At 40.6% G+C, this 18,239-nt stretch overlaps 1 protein-coding gene across 2 annotated transcripts in view; it reads right to left on the minus strand.

Moving 5' to 3' along the window:
* The window catches only part of TCERG1L (transcription elongation regulator 1 like), a 164,369-nt gene that overhangs the window by 40,631 nt on the left and 105,499 nt on the right, over positions 1-18,239 (minus strand). For both annotated transcript variants that reach the window (XM_081912745.1, XM_081912744.1), the window contains exons 5-6: positions 16,643-16,768; positions 1,288-1,388 (exon numbers count right to left, since the gene is read on the minus strand). In XM_081912745.1, the coding sequence (XP_081768871.1) occupies positions 1,288-1,388; positions 16,643-16,768 (227 nt within the window). The remainder of the gene's footprint in view (positions 1-1,287; positions 1,389-16,642; positions 16,769-18,239) is intronic.

Genomic DNA, 18,239 nt, shown 5'->3' on the forward strand with positions numbered 1-18,239 from the left:
TTCTTACCTGCTGGCTGTTTTGTTCATATTAATTGTTTTGAGATTTAATTTATAAACTACAAATAAATAATTAAATTGTGTGTGTGTGCGCGCGTGTGTCTGGTAGCTATTCATGAGCAGAACAGTTTTGGCTTCAGTAAATATTCAGTCACTAATGTGCAGTTTTAAATGGTATAATCTCATGAATTTTGAAGCATGTGATCTATCTGAATCTTTTCCCTGGTTCCCATGTGCAGTGAGGGGGGAAAGTATTTGATCCCCTTGCTCAAGACAGACCCATCTGCAGCTTGCCAAATCACATCTGAATGACTAAGAGGAGAACTGGGTGAAAGTGTTGTGGTCAGATGAAACAAACATTGAGCTCTTTGGCATCAACTCAACTCACCGTGTTTGGAGGAGGAGGAATGCTGCCTACGACCCCAAGAACACCATCCCCACTGTCAAACATGGAGGGGGACATACTATGCTTTGGGGGTGTTTTTCTGCTAAGGGGACAGGACACCTTCACCGCATCGAAGGGTCAATGGACGGGACCATGTATCGTCAAATCTTGGGTGAGCACCTCCTTCCCTCAGCCAGGGCATTGAAAATGGGTTGAGGGTGGGTATTCCAGCATGACAATGACCCAAAACACACAGTCAAGGCAACAAAGGAGTGGCTCAAGAAGAAGCACATTAAGGTCCTGGAGTGGCCTAGCCAGACTTTAATCCCATCAAACATCTGTGGAGGGAGCTGAAGGTTCGAGTAGCTACACATCAGCCTCGAAATCTTACTGACTTGGAGAGGATCTGCAAAGAGGAGTGGGGCAAAATACCTCCTGAGATGTGTGCAAACCTGGTGGCCACCTACAAGAAATGTCTGACCTCTGTAATTGCCAACAAGGGTTTTGCCACCAAGTACTAAGTTATCTTTTGCAAAGAGATCAAATACTTATTTCACTCATTATAATGCACAACAATCTCTGACTTTTGTCTTCTGGGTTTCTGGGGGTTTTCCTGTTGTTATTCTGTCTCTCACAGCTCCAATAAACCAACCATTAAAATCATGGACTGGTAATTTCTTCATCAGAGGGCAAACGGGCAAATTTAGCAGGGAATCAAATACTTCCCCCCTCACTTTATGACCAGGGCTTCTGAAATAGAAAAATGGTACAATGCATTCTTGAAACTTACACAAAGGAATTTGGTACATTGAAAAGCAAAATCTATGGAACAAACCCTTGCTATCTGTTTGATTTCGGCAGATAAATATCTACCCCCAATATGAATAATATAATGAGAAACAAACCTTCTCATCTTCACTCTCTGTTGGCTTATTTTTCATTTCAGTATGTAGAATCAGGGTTGGCGGGCAGGAGGTCCTGTTTGATTCTTTGCCTTTATCCGAAACTGAAACACAAAAGTAATTGGATCCAATAAGTGACTATATCCCACTGAGCTGTCAACGACTTATATTTTCCCCATTATTTGGGGTTTTTACAGTTTAACTGAAAAAGCTTGTTAGGCAGACATACAAAAAAGTTGTCCCCCACCCACCAACCCACCCATGAGTAAATTATGTTGCACTTAGAAAATGTGCATCTCTGCAATACCCAACACTTTGTTGTCAAAATATGGTTTTCCTCATGGAGGTACAAAACCAGTCATAATAAAATGTGCCAGAGAACATTAGCCATTGCTTCTTGAAATTGCTGAAGTAGAACTATACGATCAAGAAAACTTTTTTCACTAGTTACTTCTGGCAATGGATTGGAACCTCATAACATTCACATAGCCCTTGAATAACGTGTCTCTGTAGAGCTAATCCAGAGATGTCTAGCATGGTCCTTAGGTCAACAGGTGTTACATATTCCAGGACAAAGAAGGAAATCTGTGGCTCGTGTGTCCTACCTAAACTTCATGTATGATACAGTCGTGGTGAGGTGTAAGAGCAGACCTTAGGCTCATGCACCATATTGCATGTAGAGTTGTCAATATTAAGCAGGCTCGCTTATTCAGATACTGCATAAATGATACCCAATTTTTTTATTTTCTAACCATAGAATTTTCTTTCTGCAAGCACAGTGAGAAGGTGCATGATTTGAGCTTTGCTCCTCTGCTGTAGCATATAATGGTTTTCATACACATTAAGTTGAAACCATAACCAATTTGCCCTGTTGATTTCAATGGAACGAGTGCATGTGTGTGTACTACAGGTTTCATGCTTACAGAATAAAATATAGTTATTTATTATTTGCTTTATTTTTATTTATTTAACAATATTATGTACCAATTAATTAAGCAGGCTACATAGTACAATATAAAAATATTCAAAATAAAATACCAATAAAAGACAGACAGGCATAAACATGGTCAAAATTTGGATAAAAACCAGCAGTTCTAAGACGAATATACACAATAAAATTGCATGTCTAGGTATGCTTCCCTAAACAACAACAAAAAGGCTTTAGTAGATGCTGAAAACAAAACAGTAGCAGGTGCCTGCCTTATTGGTATCTATTGTATAGAAATGGCTGGAATATTACACAAAATTTGGGGGTAAATAAGTAAGTAATAGAAAATAAAGGCATGAAAGAGACAGCTCTTACGCTCTGAGTTGAGTCCCAATTGAAACCATATATCTGACAACTCGACTTATCAAGTTATCTATAAAATAACTTGACTTTGGTGGTCTGCTTCAAAAGAAGCCAGCAAATTAAATCCCATCTCTCTTCCTCACCAGTGGCCTGCTGGCAGATGCTCCTTTCACAGAGAGAATGGCTGTGGGCATTGCTGCTAGTGCGGTGCATCAGCTGTGCACACAACATAGAAATCTCATTCACAATTTTGAAACTTCTGGTGCAAAGATAAAGAGATACCAGAGATGGGCTCTTAGGCTACTTAATCTTACTTTAACTCTGCAAATTGAGATTAGTGCTGGGACAAATCGGAACCACTGACAGGATGTTGGCAGGCACACTGTTTTACAGCGCTAAGGGCATTTCCCTTGGTAGTAGAAAACAATAGAGTTGCATTTCTTCCTAAACTTTCTAAAAATAAGTGAATCAGCCAGGGAATTAAGAGTCATCATCAGTTTTAAACATTTATCCCACCATATACATTTCTATATACATAAAACTGCAATGATTTGCAGCACTGCATCAGAATCCTGGATTTGTATAAAGTCAGGGAGGGAGGGAGAGAGGGAGGCAGGGAGGGAGAAACATAATGGTATACATATTTTAAAATGGTGGTTTTAAACAGTGGCAGAGATTTGAATAAAGTAGGGATGATGGGACACAGAGGAGATGGGGGAGATCTGGTAATATGGAGTGGGGGGAGCTTGAAGGAACTGTGAGGATATTGTGGGACTTTAAGGAGCTGTGAGGATATGAAGGGCTGAAGCAGGGCCAGCCTGAGACATTTGGGCACCTGAGGTGAACCACAAAATGGTGCTTCACTCCCTGCCAGGGAAGAAGGGGTGTGTGAAGATCTACACCGGGAACAAGGGAGGAATAAAGTTCTACATTGGGATTCACTGCCCCTGTGTATCCTGCTGCCTGAGTTGATCATCGCATCTTGCCTCATGTGTGAGCTGGCCCTGTTCACGTCTAAAAAGTGATACATTCCTATGTGAATGAAATGTGAAGTCTTTACTTCTGATTTCAAACCTCTGAGCATGGTCCAAATGAGCAGCAGAAGAAAAATCTCACAACCCATAAAGCTGGCAAGTGAGGGCAAACACAATCAGTCATCCAAATATTTCCATTCATATTTTGACAAGAGACAGCTGCTAATCAGCACTCAAAATTCATCACAGTGTAAATGCAGTGAGAATGAGGAAATCATGCTTTCACCAGCACTGACTTTTTTATCTGACTCTGGAACACAAAGAGTAGTGCTTGTCTCTTCCACACCTTCCTATACAGTGGTACCTCAGGTTAAGTACTTAATTCGTTCCGGAGGTCTGTACTTAACCTGAAACTGTTCTTAACCTGAAGCACCACTTTAGCTAATGGGACCTCCTGCTGCTGCCGCGCCACTGAAGCACAATTTCTGTTCTCATCCTGAAGCAAAGTTCTTAACCTGAGGTAATATTTCTCGGTTAGCAGAGTCTGTAACCTGAAGCGTATGTAACCTGAAGCATATGTAACCCGAGGTACCACGGTAATAAGAATATAAAAGCAGTCTTGTGGATCTAAGGGGCCACATAATCTGTCATCTTGTTTCCAGCAGTGGCTAACCAGATATGTCTGGGAAACCTTCACACAAGACTATAAAGCAACAGCCTCTCTTACTGACTGATATGCAGAAAATCCTGCTACTTCAAACCTGGATACATAGCAGGTTGAGGCTGAAGTCAGAAAGGGGCACCTAGGGAGCAATACTAATATCTGATCTGTCTGACTAAGGAGTGGGGTTGGATACAGAAGAGGGTGAGGGAAGCTCCATCACAGCAAAAAGCCTGCAGCATCAACAAAAGATGTGGCCTGTTCTTGAACCACCACCAATAGTGCTGGCTATCAACAGTAGGTTTAAATTGGGTGTTCAGGTGGGGAAGTAGGAAAGTCATCCGAGGATCCACTGGATCCTAAGACAGCCCATTTGCTGGCAAGGGACTGAATCTGCGCCCCCTTTGTTGCTTCAGCAGAAAAGAAGCACATATACCCAGGGATGCCCAGGATTTCCTGGGCTCAGTTCACTGTATATGCATCTTATGACAAGAACGGCTGCTTATGTACACACATATTAACCTAGCCTAGCCTACCTGCTGGCTGGAAAAGCAAGATACAGATATATTGCACACATTGTTAAACTACGGAATAGACTCCCACGGGACAGAATAATGGCCACCAGCATGGATAGCTTTAAAAGAGGATTAGAAAAATTATTATTATAAATCATTAATTCAATTCCTACCCTGCTTTTTCTCTGAAAGCAGTCCAAGGCAGCAAAACAAACATTAAAACCATCTCCAAAACACTTCCGGACTGGGAAAGCTCAAAAAGGCACATTGAAAGAGGAAGGTAGGTGCCAAAAATTTAACAGAGGCACCACCTACCTAATGTTCAAAGGGAAGGGATTCCAAATTCACGGAGGATACAGCTATCAATGGCTACTAGGTGTGGTGGCTATCTCCTTTCTCACCGATGGAGGGAGTATTCCTCTGAATGGGAATCACAAGTGGAAAGAGTTGGTATTGCATTCAGGTCCTGCTGTGGGGCTTCTCATAGGTATCTGGTTGGCCACTGTGAGAACAGGATGCTGGACTAGATGGGCCATGGACCTGATCTAAAAGGCTCTTCTTATATGATTTCTTTCACAGATCAGGTCAAGAGAGCCACAAAGCAGCATCTCTACTTTATTTGCAGTATTTCTGATAGTCACAGCAAAGTACTAGCTGATGAGAGGTGGTCAGAGATATATTTTTGACTCTGCATGTGTGCATCTTTGTATTTGGGTTTGTGCTGGTATGGCTTTGGGATCTGGCTCCACTCACTGATGGAATATCCCTGCCAGTAATCTGGCCTTAGAATGAGAAAGGTACCCCCCTTTCACCCCTGATTTAGGTTATGATGTCAAATACTCGGTATTGTCAGCTTCACAACCATGGTTGTGCACACTGCAAATGAACCGTTCCTAGTTTGCTTATACATAGCAAGGTATGAATTTTCAGCTTGGTTAAAGCCTCTGATATCCATTCCTTTTCTTCTCTAAGACTGCAGGAGCAGCTAACAAATCAACGCGTTGTTTACAGACTGCAAGGCGATTGATGAAAATATTTTGAACACTATGTGCCTAATGTGCCTGCTGGAAAGAGACTATGCGAGAGGATAGGAAAGCTGGAGCCGCTTTCATTGGAAAGAAACACTCCTTTAACAGTCATTGATTCGGCAACGGCTACAGAGATGTGCAAATAAACCTGCATACCCAAGGCTTTTTACACACATAATTGGCTCTGGTGCTTTGCCTGTTCTAGCTGAGCTGAGCCTACTCAATTGCTCTCGGAGGGCTCAAACTGCAGAGCTCTATGACACGTCTCAGTATTTCTTGCTTTGTGCTCTTCCACAAATAATCTCCAGCTCGAAAGCTGTATGTTGTGGTAATACAAGAGGCTAGAATATTGCAACGCTTGAGGATTTATAAAGTCCAGATTAATTGAATAGGAATAATACAACATACACAGAATAGAATTTTCACATATTTTGTTTTGTATTTATTTTTACATTTATATCCCACCTTTACTTTGAGGAGCTCAAAGTGACATTCACAGTTCTCCTCCCTCTCCATTTTATTCCCATAAGAATACATGAAGAACCTGCAGGATTAGGCCAAAAGGCCCATCTGGTGCAACACTCTGTTCTCACAGTGGCCAACCACATGGCCATGGGAAGCCAGTAAACAGAACCTGAGCATAACAGCACTTTCCCCACCTGCTTTCCCCAGCAATTGCCTCCAACACTGGAGGTAGAATTAGCCATCATCACTAGTATCCTCCATGAATTTGTCTAAGCTTTTCTTAAAACCAGCCAAATTCCATTGCTTAACCATGTGCAGTGTGAAGGAGCACTTCCTTTTGCCTGTCATGAGTCTTCCAATGTTCAGCTTCATTGGAGGCCCCTAAGTTCTAGTACTGTGAGATAGGAAGAAAAGCTTTTCTTCACACCATGCACAATTTTATAAACCTCTACCATGTTCCATCTTACTTGCTTCTTTCTCTAAACTAGAAAACCTTTCCTCAGAGGGGAGTTTCTCCATCCCCTTTTCTGAACCTTTCCCAGCTCTACAATATCTTTGCCGAGAGGAGAACTCTGGGCAGAGGTGTTATATGCCAACAGGGTCCCACTCCTGTCATCAGCCATGCCGTAGCATTCTGCATTAACTGCAGCTTCTGGATCAAACCCAAGGGAAGCCCCACATCAAGTGCACTACAGTAGTCCAACCTTCAAGTCATCAGTGCCTGACCTACTGTGGACAAGCTCTCCAGGCCAAGGTGTGGCTGTAGCTGTCACATTTTAAGAAATTTGTTTTTATATTGGTTTAATCTTATTAGGGTTTAGTTGCTTTATAATGATTATCCTTTAAATATTTTTTGATTTTTGTATTTTATCTATGTTGCTTTAATTTGTGTAAACCAACTTGAGTCCTCAACCTGAGTGAGATGATGATGATAATAGCAGCAACAGCAACAACAACAAATGAATCTGTGTCATCTAAGAATGCTTTCAGGTACTCCACCACAACTCTCTCCATCACCTTCTCCAAGAATATCATCTTCTTGGACCACCAAAGAAGTGCAATGATGTTACTGACTGTAAATGAAGGAACTATGAAGTGAGAAAAGTGTTTCTTGGACCAGCCACATAGCAGATCATGCTTAGAGAGGGGAAAGGATTATGCAGTCCATTGCACTGTGGATTGTCTGCTTTAAATTGCCAGTTTGCAAAACTTTTGTAAGTTTAAAGGGGTGGCATGACCCCCCCACCTTCAGCAAAGCATTTGAAGATTAGTCACATGAGAGAAAGGGAGGGATTGCCCTGCAACTGCCTCCCTTAAACTTGCAAAGTGTTCACAAATACCAGTATACAGTTTAAGGAAGAGGTAGTCATTTTCTCCTCCTTTTGCAGTGCTGCTAAAGAATCAGCAAAAAGAGAAAAACTTTTCCAGTTCAGTCCCTGTCATCAATTTTTAAAAAACAAAACCAAAAGAAATATGTGTCTCTACCATAACTGTGCTGTGATGTCAAGCTCAGCAAGAGAAACACAGAGCGTCAAGCCCTAACACTATCTGAAGAAGTATTGATTTGCATGATCAAACAACAAGATTCAACCCAAAGACATTTGTGGAGATGTACAATGGCTTCTATGTGTGCACTGGGCCTCTCAGATGTCACTTCTTTTTTAAAATGTATTTTTATTAGAGATTTTCTTTGTTTACAAAAGTATGTGCAATGTCTCTTTCCCCCCCCAAGTAACATTTTTTACAGATCAGTTTCATTTGTTGAGACATTAGGAAGAAAAGGGGGAAAGAGGGGGGGTGGGGAAGGTGTGTGGGGGGGTGATGTTTCTATTTTACTTAATATATGTGGGGTTTTGTGTCAGCGTCACTTGTGCAGGTTCTCTGCTATTCACTTGTGTTCCTTTGGGCTGAGAGAGGTTGGGGTTGGCCTAGGGTGTGGTTGTTCATTTGTGATTGGCTGTGGTGAGCTTTGTTTTCATGTGTGAGTGGGGTGGGTGGGTGTTTTGGATCAGGTTAGCCATATTGATTTGTATGCTGTTGGTGGATTTTTGTCATTGTCTTGTTGGGCTGTGTATGTGAGCCAGAATGGGGAGCCAGAATGGGGTGAATGCGTCTTCTTCTATTTGTCCCCATGTCAGTTTCTTTTTATTGGTTAATTTTTCTAGTAAGGCTATTTCCCATACTATTTGGTACCATTGGTCCATGCTTACTCCTGACAGGTCTCTCCAATGTCTGGTTATGATGTTTTTGGCTGCTGAAAGTATGTGGGTTATGAGGTCTTTGTGGTGTAAATGGGCATTATTTCACTTCTAACTCTACTTCTTACTACTGTGTCAACATCTGATGTCAAAGGGGAAGCTTGCCAAATATATGTGTAGGCAAATTTGTCTATGTCTGGTCAGTGCCAAGTATGAACCTACAATTCTGTTCCATTTCATTAATCTGTCGGTTTCTTTTTAAAAAATATATATCTGAAAATGTATTTTAATGTGTATCTTCTGTTTAATGCTTATTTTAAATGTGTATTCTCTTTCTCTCCCCCTCAGAAAAAGAGCATATTGTTTGAATCTGAAGTTCAATGCTTGGCATCTCCAGGTAGAGCTTGGAAAAACTCCTGCCTGAAAACCTGGAGGCATTTGGACTAATAGTCTAACATAGTGAAAGGCTGTTTGCTGTGCTCTGCACAGCAAATGTTTAAAAAGTTCCAAGAACTGCATCACAACATTGGATAAATTTGAAATCCAGTGGGTAGCTACATTCCAATTTGCACATTCATCCAAGAGGTGTGAATCAGGTCATCTTGTACAGAAATTTACGAAGACTGAATTCCTCAAGCATCTCTGGCCAAATGGCCTAAGTTGCTCTGTTTGAAGTGGACTTCTAAAGCTCTGTTACATAAGCAGAAACTGCCTGCAAGCAACTAAATCCATACTATTTTGTGATATATGAAGACTTTGACATTTAAAAAAGACTTCTATTTAACTGGGTAACAGTATTCAATCTCTGCCTCTTAGCTGGGTTCTTGCCATGTGGAGGATTCAGTGATGTCTTCCCACCTATCAAGCTATTCCCAACCACTGTCTGGTTTTGAAACTGAAAAAAGGTGTATTTCATATTATGTCATAATCTTATGCTGAAAATGAAAAGAAATTCAGTTATCTTATTGAAAAATGATCGTCTAACTACAGTGTAGCAGAAACAAAGGGAGGCTGAAATCTAACAATGCAGCCATGCTACTAGACAGGAAAATAGGTTGTTGGTGCGGTTTTTGTTTTGTTTTTTTAAAGCCATTGCTTGCAACAGGGAAGGAAGTTTTCCCCTAGAAGAATATTTACACCTACCGGAAGAAGAAAACATTGCGAAAAAAGTGCACTCATTTTGTCTGGCAAATTTATTTACTCTGATTCTGGCAGATTCTCTGTTCTCAGACAAGCCATTTTGAACTTGTTTCTAGCGCAGTAGATGTTCCACACCATGATGAGCATGGTGCCATCCCATGTTTTCAACACAATGACGTGTTCTTCAGCAATGAGTGGCAGAATTGCAGGTTTGGTTTACTGTCAGAGGTACAGTAGGAAAGGCTAAATGCTCCCCATAGACCTTTGCACACTTGCATGGACTGAGGTGAACAATTTTACAATCATTTACCACTTTAGCTTCCACTGTGCAGATATGGCTTGTAGCTTATTATATTCATAGCTGGTCTGTCCAGCTGGAGTGAAGGTGGACCTGGGTTTTTAAAGGACAGGCAGCAATTTACTAGCAGAATAGATCAACAAATGTAATCTTTTTCAAGAACCCATGCCTTTCAAACATGTGCTGTGATGTTTAGGGATTTTATTCCACAAAACACGGCCAATCGTAGGCAGTGTTGCCCTTTTAGAACTCAGTAGGGAAGAAGATGGGGTCAAAACTGGTATCAATTGGCCCTGCCTTCACCTACGGTTGGGCTCCCTGTCTTCCGCCCCAGCAGTTTCAATGCGCAACAGCTACTACTGTTAGAGCTTTTATCACTATAGCATCAAGTAGTGGCTTGTGAGTTCAGTTATTCAATGTATATGGCATTGGTAAAGCTTACAAAACAGTATTAAAAAGATACGGTAAATGAATAAATAAATGAATAAATCCTTTCTTCTGAGACAGCATAAACAATTAGCATTGAGAACCACACTAAACTGCAACAAGTCCAAGGCTGATTTAAAATGCAATTAAAATCCTGGCTGAATTAGAAAGGTCTTCACCTGGCTCTACAAAAGGATCCAGATGAGCATCTCTGGGAACAATATTCTATAGTCAGGTGCCAACATTTAAAAGGCCCTCTCCTTGCTTTATTTCACTTGGCAGGGCTATCCAGATATCAAACACTCCATCCAAACTTTCCTAATAGTTCCAACACAATGCTCTCCAGTGGAAAAAATTCTCAAATTCAGCTGAGAGTAATTAAGAGCAATCACTTCTTAATCTATTATCTATCTGCTTATACGAACTGCTGGACAGATGTGGATAATAACCACAAAACATTATTTTTTATAATATTTGAATGCCACATTTGAAGGTAAAGGTTCCACATGAACAAAGGCATAAAATAAAGCAGAAATGACTAAAACAGTAGCAAAAACATTCAGTTTCAAACCAAACCAATGCTTCAGCAACAGTGAAAACTATAGCTCTGGGATGGAGAACCTTTTTCAGTTCAGGGGCCACATTCCGTTCAGGGCTATCTCCTGGGAATGGGTATCACATACCAGTGATGTGAGGGGCTAAATGCAAAAGTGGACAGAGCAACAAATGTACAAATTTTCCTTTGTAGTGAAAGCTGGTCCCTCTCTATCTTCCATCCAGACAGGAAAGAAGCGTTATCAGAGATCAGGGACACATTCTGGCCAGACCAATGGCCTGCAAAGAGTCTTAGAGCCAGATAAAGAGACCAAAAGGACAACATTTGGCTCCTGGGCCCGAGATTCCCCTTGCCTGCTTTTGTTACTTTTTAGCACCAGCTGAAATCTTTCCTCTTCCACCAGCTTTTGGGGATGTAGTCATCTAAAAACACTGGTCAATAGCAAGTGGAGAAGGGAAATGGAGTGTTGTTTTTGTATAACACTGTTTTTAAAATATTTTGATTTATTTCATGAGTGCTGTATCTTTTTGTTGTGAGATGCCCAGAGATCACTTGATGATGGGAAGGTAGATGGTACACAGTGGCTTCTCAAACTAACCTGTGTGATGGTTATTTGAATCCATTCCAGTCTGGTTCCCTGCATTTTGTTTGGACAGAAGCAGCTATTTCATCTGTGGCTCAGACTGAAATCTAAGCCAGACATGAACTACCAGCCATGGAGGTGCTTCATGGCAGTTTGCCCAGTTTTGTGAATGTGCCAATTTATGCTCCAAGTTTCCAAGACTTTGCCAAGTTTGGTGTCATTACCAGACATAACCATAAATCTTAAGGAAGGTATATTAGGGAAGTTGGGCACTAAATAAAATCTTACAAGCAAATATACATTGTATTGAACAATGATGATTTCCAAACAGCTTGTTACAAAACTGCTGGTTTGATTTAAGGGAACTATTGATCAAACTTCATGGCAGTATTTACAAGAAATGATTCCGACCATAAGGCTTAATGCAGCCAAAGTATTCCATGCCATGATGAATAAAATATTGGTAATCCATCAACTGAAAGTCATCATAATGTGAATTAACAGAACGAGTAATAGAGTTGATAGCTTACTCTATCACACCAATGATCTTTATGAAGCTTTCGTATGCTGATGGTCATGTTTTTGCAAGGTTTTCAAAAGAAACTCTTTTCAGTGAGGAAACAAACAAATGTACATTTTAGTTATTCATGAGGATAGATTTGTAGGACCCCAAAGCACATAACTTCTCAGGTGACAAACATAGCCAAATGTCTGAGAAATGAATAGCTAATGATTGAAACGCTTCCTTCCTGTTGAAAAGTGAAGCACATCACTGCAAGCATTTCTGTTGATGCCTCTGCTAAAAAACAGTGTGATTAATGGCAGAATGCAGGGAGCAATCATGTGTGCAAGAGACAATGATATACAGATTACAAACAATAAATCAAAAGAGCCTACTTTTGAAGAGATGCCACATACAGAGAAACCAGGGATGCCCATATATCCATTAATGGATTTCTGCATGACAACACAATGCTATTGAAACTGCGCTACATTTTTAGTCCTCGCTGTTCATCTTCATTCTGGCAAAACAGTGGAGACATTTCCTTTGCTAGCTCTGTTTAGGTATCATTTACAACATAAACATCTCCTCCAAAAATACACACTTTGGATTAGTGTACACAATATGTACACAATGTGTGCATTATGTCACAATGTGTACACATCGTAATTCTCCACTGAGTTCAAATAATGTTCTCCAAGCCATTATAATCCTCCTGGGACAAAATGGAGCACAATCCATTCCATAATATGCAGTTGATAGATTCCAGATCACAATAATCCACTACTGGAGAACAGCTGTGTCTTACTGATGCAGCTGCCTATTGGTTTTAGAGGATCTTGGTCAATTGAACCTCAGTGGAACCACCTCCCACCACCCTAAGACCTCATGGATATTCACAGATGTTGGTAGCTGGCTGGTTAGATAACTGCATGTGATGGGTGAATCCTCCTCCTCCAACCACCTGTTCATGAGTTACAGTTTGAAGCATGAGCAGTGTCCTGGCCCTGATGTCACATCCCCTGGTTAACACTGTCCTCCAACATCCATATGTTCAGCACAGTCATCCTATGTGGCTCACACATAGGATCTCATTTGCAATGTATGCAAGGCATGGAAGTCAGGAGCAGGATTAGCCTACAGATGCAATCTCAGAAGTAGGGCCAGGAGTTCAGCTTGATTCAAATTGTGAATGCCCTGCACAGGAACAGGGCTCCACAGGCTTGTTTATCTGCTCTCTGAGCCAAGAGGGAGAAAGAGGAGCTGGAATCCAAGTGGTGAGCCCAACAGAGGAAACTGGAGCAATTAATAGCTATTGCTAGCTATTGCAGCTATATTTTATACAGGAATGTCAGTGTCTTTCCAGGCTTAGCTAGCACTTGGGAGTCTCCCTGGACCACATGCCCTCTTCCTAGATCACACACCTTACTAGCCCTGCTCTGCATCCTTCTTGAGTGCTTTTGGCTATTTGGAATGTGTCCTTGAACTGTCTCCTTGCCTTTCGCTTGCCTAGATGGAATATGGAGAAGAGTGTGTCTCAGAGAGAGAGAGAGAGAGAGAGAGAGAGAGAGAGAGAGATAGAGAGAGCACTTTAATTTTTGTGTTGCTGAAATGTAGCCTACTACACAAAGGTAAGAACCACATCTGTTGCTGTGTCCACTTTTTTCTACTGGCAGAAGTAGGCCCAAAAGAAGATGCAGGCCTTGGGCTTAAAAATGTTCCTCACCCCTGATTCATAGCTACTACACTGAACAGCTACGGTGCTGGGAAACTGCTGTTTCAAGGAGTGGGGCTCAAACAATCATTTTCTTGATTTACAGCAAGTCTGTACATCTTAAGATCCATCAAGTCTGATACAGTTCATCAGCCAGGTGATTGACAACCCCCTGTTTTTGAAATTTGAGGCCAAACACACAGAAAACCAGGTTGCAATACTTGGCTGGTGAGCTGCATTAGCAGTTCCTGCTCCTTAATTCAGGATCTGCAGAGTTCTTTCCCGTTTTTTTGATACAAATATTGCTTTATAAAGCACTTAAAAAATAAGACCAATATGGAAGAAGACATTAAGATGGAAAACTGAACATGATAGGGGAAAACAAAAGGTAGGAATCCTATCCATTTTGGTTTCTCACGTTTTTGCAATAGGCTGGAACTAAAAAAATAAAATCACAAACATTTGCCAGCATTTTAGCACACATGTCTCCAACATTTTTTTCTTTTTTTGCAATTTTGCCTAAAATACTTTTTTGCCATTTCCCTCAATAAAAGGAGTCCTTATTTTCAGCAATAAATGCATTTTTATGACATTTCCCCCTATCACATATATTTTTATGCCAGTTTTTTGGTTGGAGAAATAAATCACAACATTTGGAGAAGTGCAAATTTTGAAGGAGAGCTGAATTTCCATGTGTGTGTTGATTCAGGAAGTGTGAATTACAAAAGTTCAAACAAAATGTGAACTGAACCAAAGGTCTCCCCCACCCCTAGCAAAAAGAAGAAAGAATAGCTAAAGGCAGTTAGGAAAAGGACATCAGAGTGGGGTGTGTGGGGTCTGTGTGGGAAGAAATAGAGGATATGGCCTATGAGTGACAGATAAGGAAAAACAGGAGTGGGAGAAATGCTGACATTTGTCTGTTCCCAGCAAGATGCTCTGAAATCTGTCCAGATTACATCTCTGTTTCAATTGCTTCCTGATAACAATGCCACCTTTCAGACTTGAATAACTGATATCTGGTTCCTGAAACTCAAATAATATATACTGTCTCCTAGGCATGATGACATCCATCTTGATATATTTCTTGGTAGCATTCATTTAATGTAAATTTTAAGTTATATGTGGCCAAGAAATGCCTTGCTCTACATGGATCCAGGAAATTATTTAAAGATGTCCATCTCAGGCTCTGCGGAATGTACTGAAATCCAAAGTCGTGCCCTCCAAGCATTGGCAGAGAAAATTATGCACATTTCTTTCACAAAAAGCAAACAATGGTTTAGGGACACTGCAACATGAGGATGTCCAATAAAAGAAGCGCTTTTGTGAAGCCATCAAAATAAGCATCTCTTCAAAATATTCAAAATCACCTTTCGAATGTAGGTTCCTTAAATTTGTTCCATTTCATTGCTGCAAATAATACCACTCCTAAAAGACTAATGTTTTTAGCATTTCAAAATTCAGAACACATTGACGATGTTGTGGCATTAATTTCTCCAGTGAAATACACACTATTGTGACAGAGTGGCAGTCCAACTGACGGGTAATCTCCAGCTACTGGGAAAAGACTAAATACCCATCAAAACATATGCAAGGAAAAGACAGACACTCTATGTGTTAAATTGGTGCAGCTGGAGAGTATTGTAAGCAGTCAGCTGTCCACACATACACTTCTCCTTTCTTGACATCCTTTGCAGTCATAATGCAATGCCTGAAACAGTTGCCTCTCTTTAACAAGAGGAAGGGATGCTGGGTTTTGTCCTGGGCTTGTTGTTGTCCAACATGTTTATAATTGGCTTGGATGAAGGTATTGAGGGCTCATCCAATATGTAGATGACACCAAACTGGGAGGGGTGGCCAATACTGCTGCAGCTGTATTCTGTGTATGAGCAGCTGATATATAATGAAACCTAGATGCTTGTAGCACCAATGAACACTGCAGCAATAAGAAATATGGCTAATTCCATACCAACAAATTCCAACAATAAACCTGTAGAAGTGGAAAAACAACTGTTGAGGAGCCAAACAGGGTTGCCAAACGTCCAGAATTTCCCAGACACAGCCTGCATTTGGCCCTAAAATAGCTCAACAACTTTTATGTCCCAATTTTCACTTTTTGAAATATGGCAACCCTACACTAACCACTTCCACCCCCACTTCCACCCCCACCATGTCTCCACCCCCCACGCCTTTATTCATTTAAATTACTTGTAAGCCACTCATCATTGTTCACACAATCCCAGCTCAAGGAACAACACTGAATTGCAATGAAACAATAAGTCACTTAAATACAACTCAATATGAACTCAAACAATATACTAACAAAAATGGCAGCCCCAGAACACTAATCAAATCAAATTATATTCCCACCCACTAACCTGCAGACAAAAATAAAAGCTCAAACACTGACACTTCCTACAAACATTCTAACCCAAAAGTCAGTCACATCAACCCTGGATAAACCAGTCAAATGGGAAGGGTAACAACAACAGCAGCAGCAGCAAATTAAGGGGCACCAAAATTTAACCCCCATGGGTTGAGATAGATGCCTGAAGAGGGCTATTGAATTAAGTTACTCTATCACACATGAAGACAGGAGTGCCTGGCATGCTTTGGTCCATGGGGTCATGAAGAGTTGGATATGACTAAACAACAACATATCACACATGAGGTGACATTGAAAACCACTTTTTTAAAAAATGAAGTGGCATATAAATCTTGCCAAATAAATAAATAAAAATATGCTCATGCTCCATAAGGCAATATCACCCTCTGATGCAATGGTCTGGAACAGAATATGTAGAAGTGTATCTGATTTGTATATATTTTGGATCCCTTGTTGTGTGTAACCACGATAGATTCAGTACCATTTACAAATATTTCTGTTAAAAGGGCTTTTCAATTTATTACTGTGGCATTTATTGCTGTGGGAAAGTATCTGGTTGAAAAATATGCAAATATGCAACATATGCTGTAGCAGTATAACCAGGAGAGCGAAACAGAAACACACCTGTTAATGTCTGATCCACCAAATTGGTTGCCATGAATGTCACAGCTGGTGAAGAGATAGCCGCTACCCTGGTGACTTGAGTTGGCATCAGAGGAGTCATTCGGGTATCCATCCTAGAAGCAGCACCTGCATGCAAACCCATAATGAGCACATTACTAATCTGGTTCCTCCCCCTTCTTTTCTTTTTCTTTTTTTTAACTTTGGGCATCATCAGATGCTGTTAGCAATTACTATTTCTTGGCAAATATTTTGCAACACAATTATAATATTTACATGAATACATTTCTTGAAAAATAAATAAACCCACTTCATTTTTACTCCCATCTTGCTATAAAAAATACATCCAATCTGAGGAGTCTTCACTGAATAGCATAAAAAGGAGCCAGTGGAAGGGATGCAGAAGAGTTTCAGAAATAGATGAGGGGGTTTAGAAAGGACATTCTCCAGTTTAGAACTCCCAAATCTAGCCCACCTTTGAATTTCAGCTTAGTAACAATAACAATAATTTATTATTATTTCTACCCCGCCCATCTGGCTGGGTTTCTTCAGCCACTCTGGGCGGCTTTCAACAGATCATTAAAAACAGAATAAAACTTCAAACATTAAAAACTTTCCTAAACAGGGCTGCCTTCAGATGTCTTCTAAAAGCCAGATAGTTGTTTATTTCCTTGACATCTGCTGGGAGGATGTTCCACAAGGCGGGCAACACTACCGAGGAGGCCCTCTGCCTGGTTCCCTGTAACCTCACTTCCCGCAGTGAGGGAACCACCAGAAGGCCCTTGGAGCTGGACCTTAGCATCCGGGCTGAACGATGGGTGTGGAGACGCTCTTTCAGGTATACTGGGCCGAGTCCATTAAGCTACCGTAATAATGGTTTGGCACCAGCCATCTCATCTTTGTCAGTTTTGCTCTTACCACCGCCATCACAGTCACCAACTGTGGGGCCAAAGGACAGCACCAATCTTCATTTCCAATAATAGTCAATGCTGCTCAAGTTTTTAATACAGGCATTTCATGATTCAACTTGGTTATAGAGACCTTCAGCAGCTGTTTTTTTCCTTTGTGCTTCAAGGCAGATTGAAAATGCCATATCCTCCAGAATAATCCACACGCCAAAATATAGAATCCTATCTGTGCAAATATATCCATTTCTAACACTGTGGCAAAGAATGAAGATCCAGGATCCAGACTGGGAAGGCTTGATATTCAGTGGGTAGCATAGCAACAGGCAAGGAACTAGTTGAACCCTCAAACCAATGTTGTCATTTAGTATATGCATCCTCTTTCTTTATCTTTGCACACCCATGGGTGCACAAAACATTCATTCATTCATTCATTCATTCGTTTTGAAGAATGATAAAAATTATTCAACCGATGTACAAATAAAATTGAAAATAAAACAAAGCTGAAATCCACATTCCACTTAAAACAAAAAAATACTTAGAACCATCATAATTCAATTCAAAACAAAGATAAATGTATAAAAACAAAATTAAGGACCAAAAATCAATAAAATAGCCCCTAATCTTAGCTCTCTATTGAAATTCGTTGGAGTGTTTCATGTATGTTGGCCTCTGTAAATCAACTGCTCTGAATG

The sequence above is a fragment of the Podarcis melisellensis genome (assembly GCF_964234715.1).
Source record: "Podarcis melisellensis genome assembly, chromosome: 5".
Classification (NCBI taxonomy): Eukaryota; Metazoa; Chordata; class Lepidosauria; order Squamata; family Lacertidae; genus Podarcis; species Podarcis melisellensis.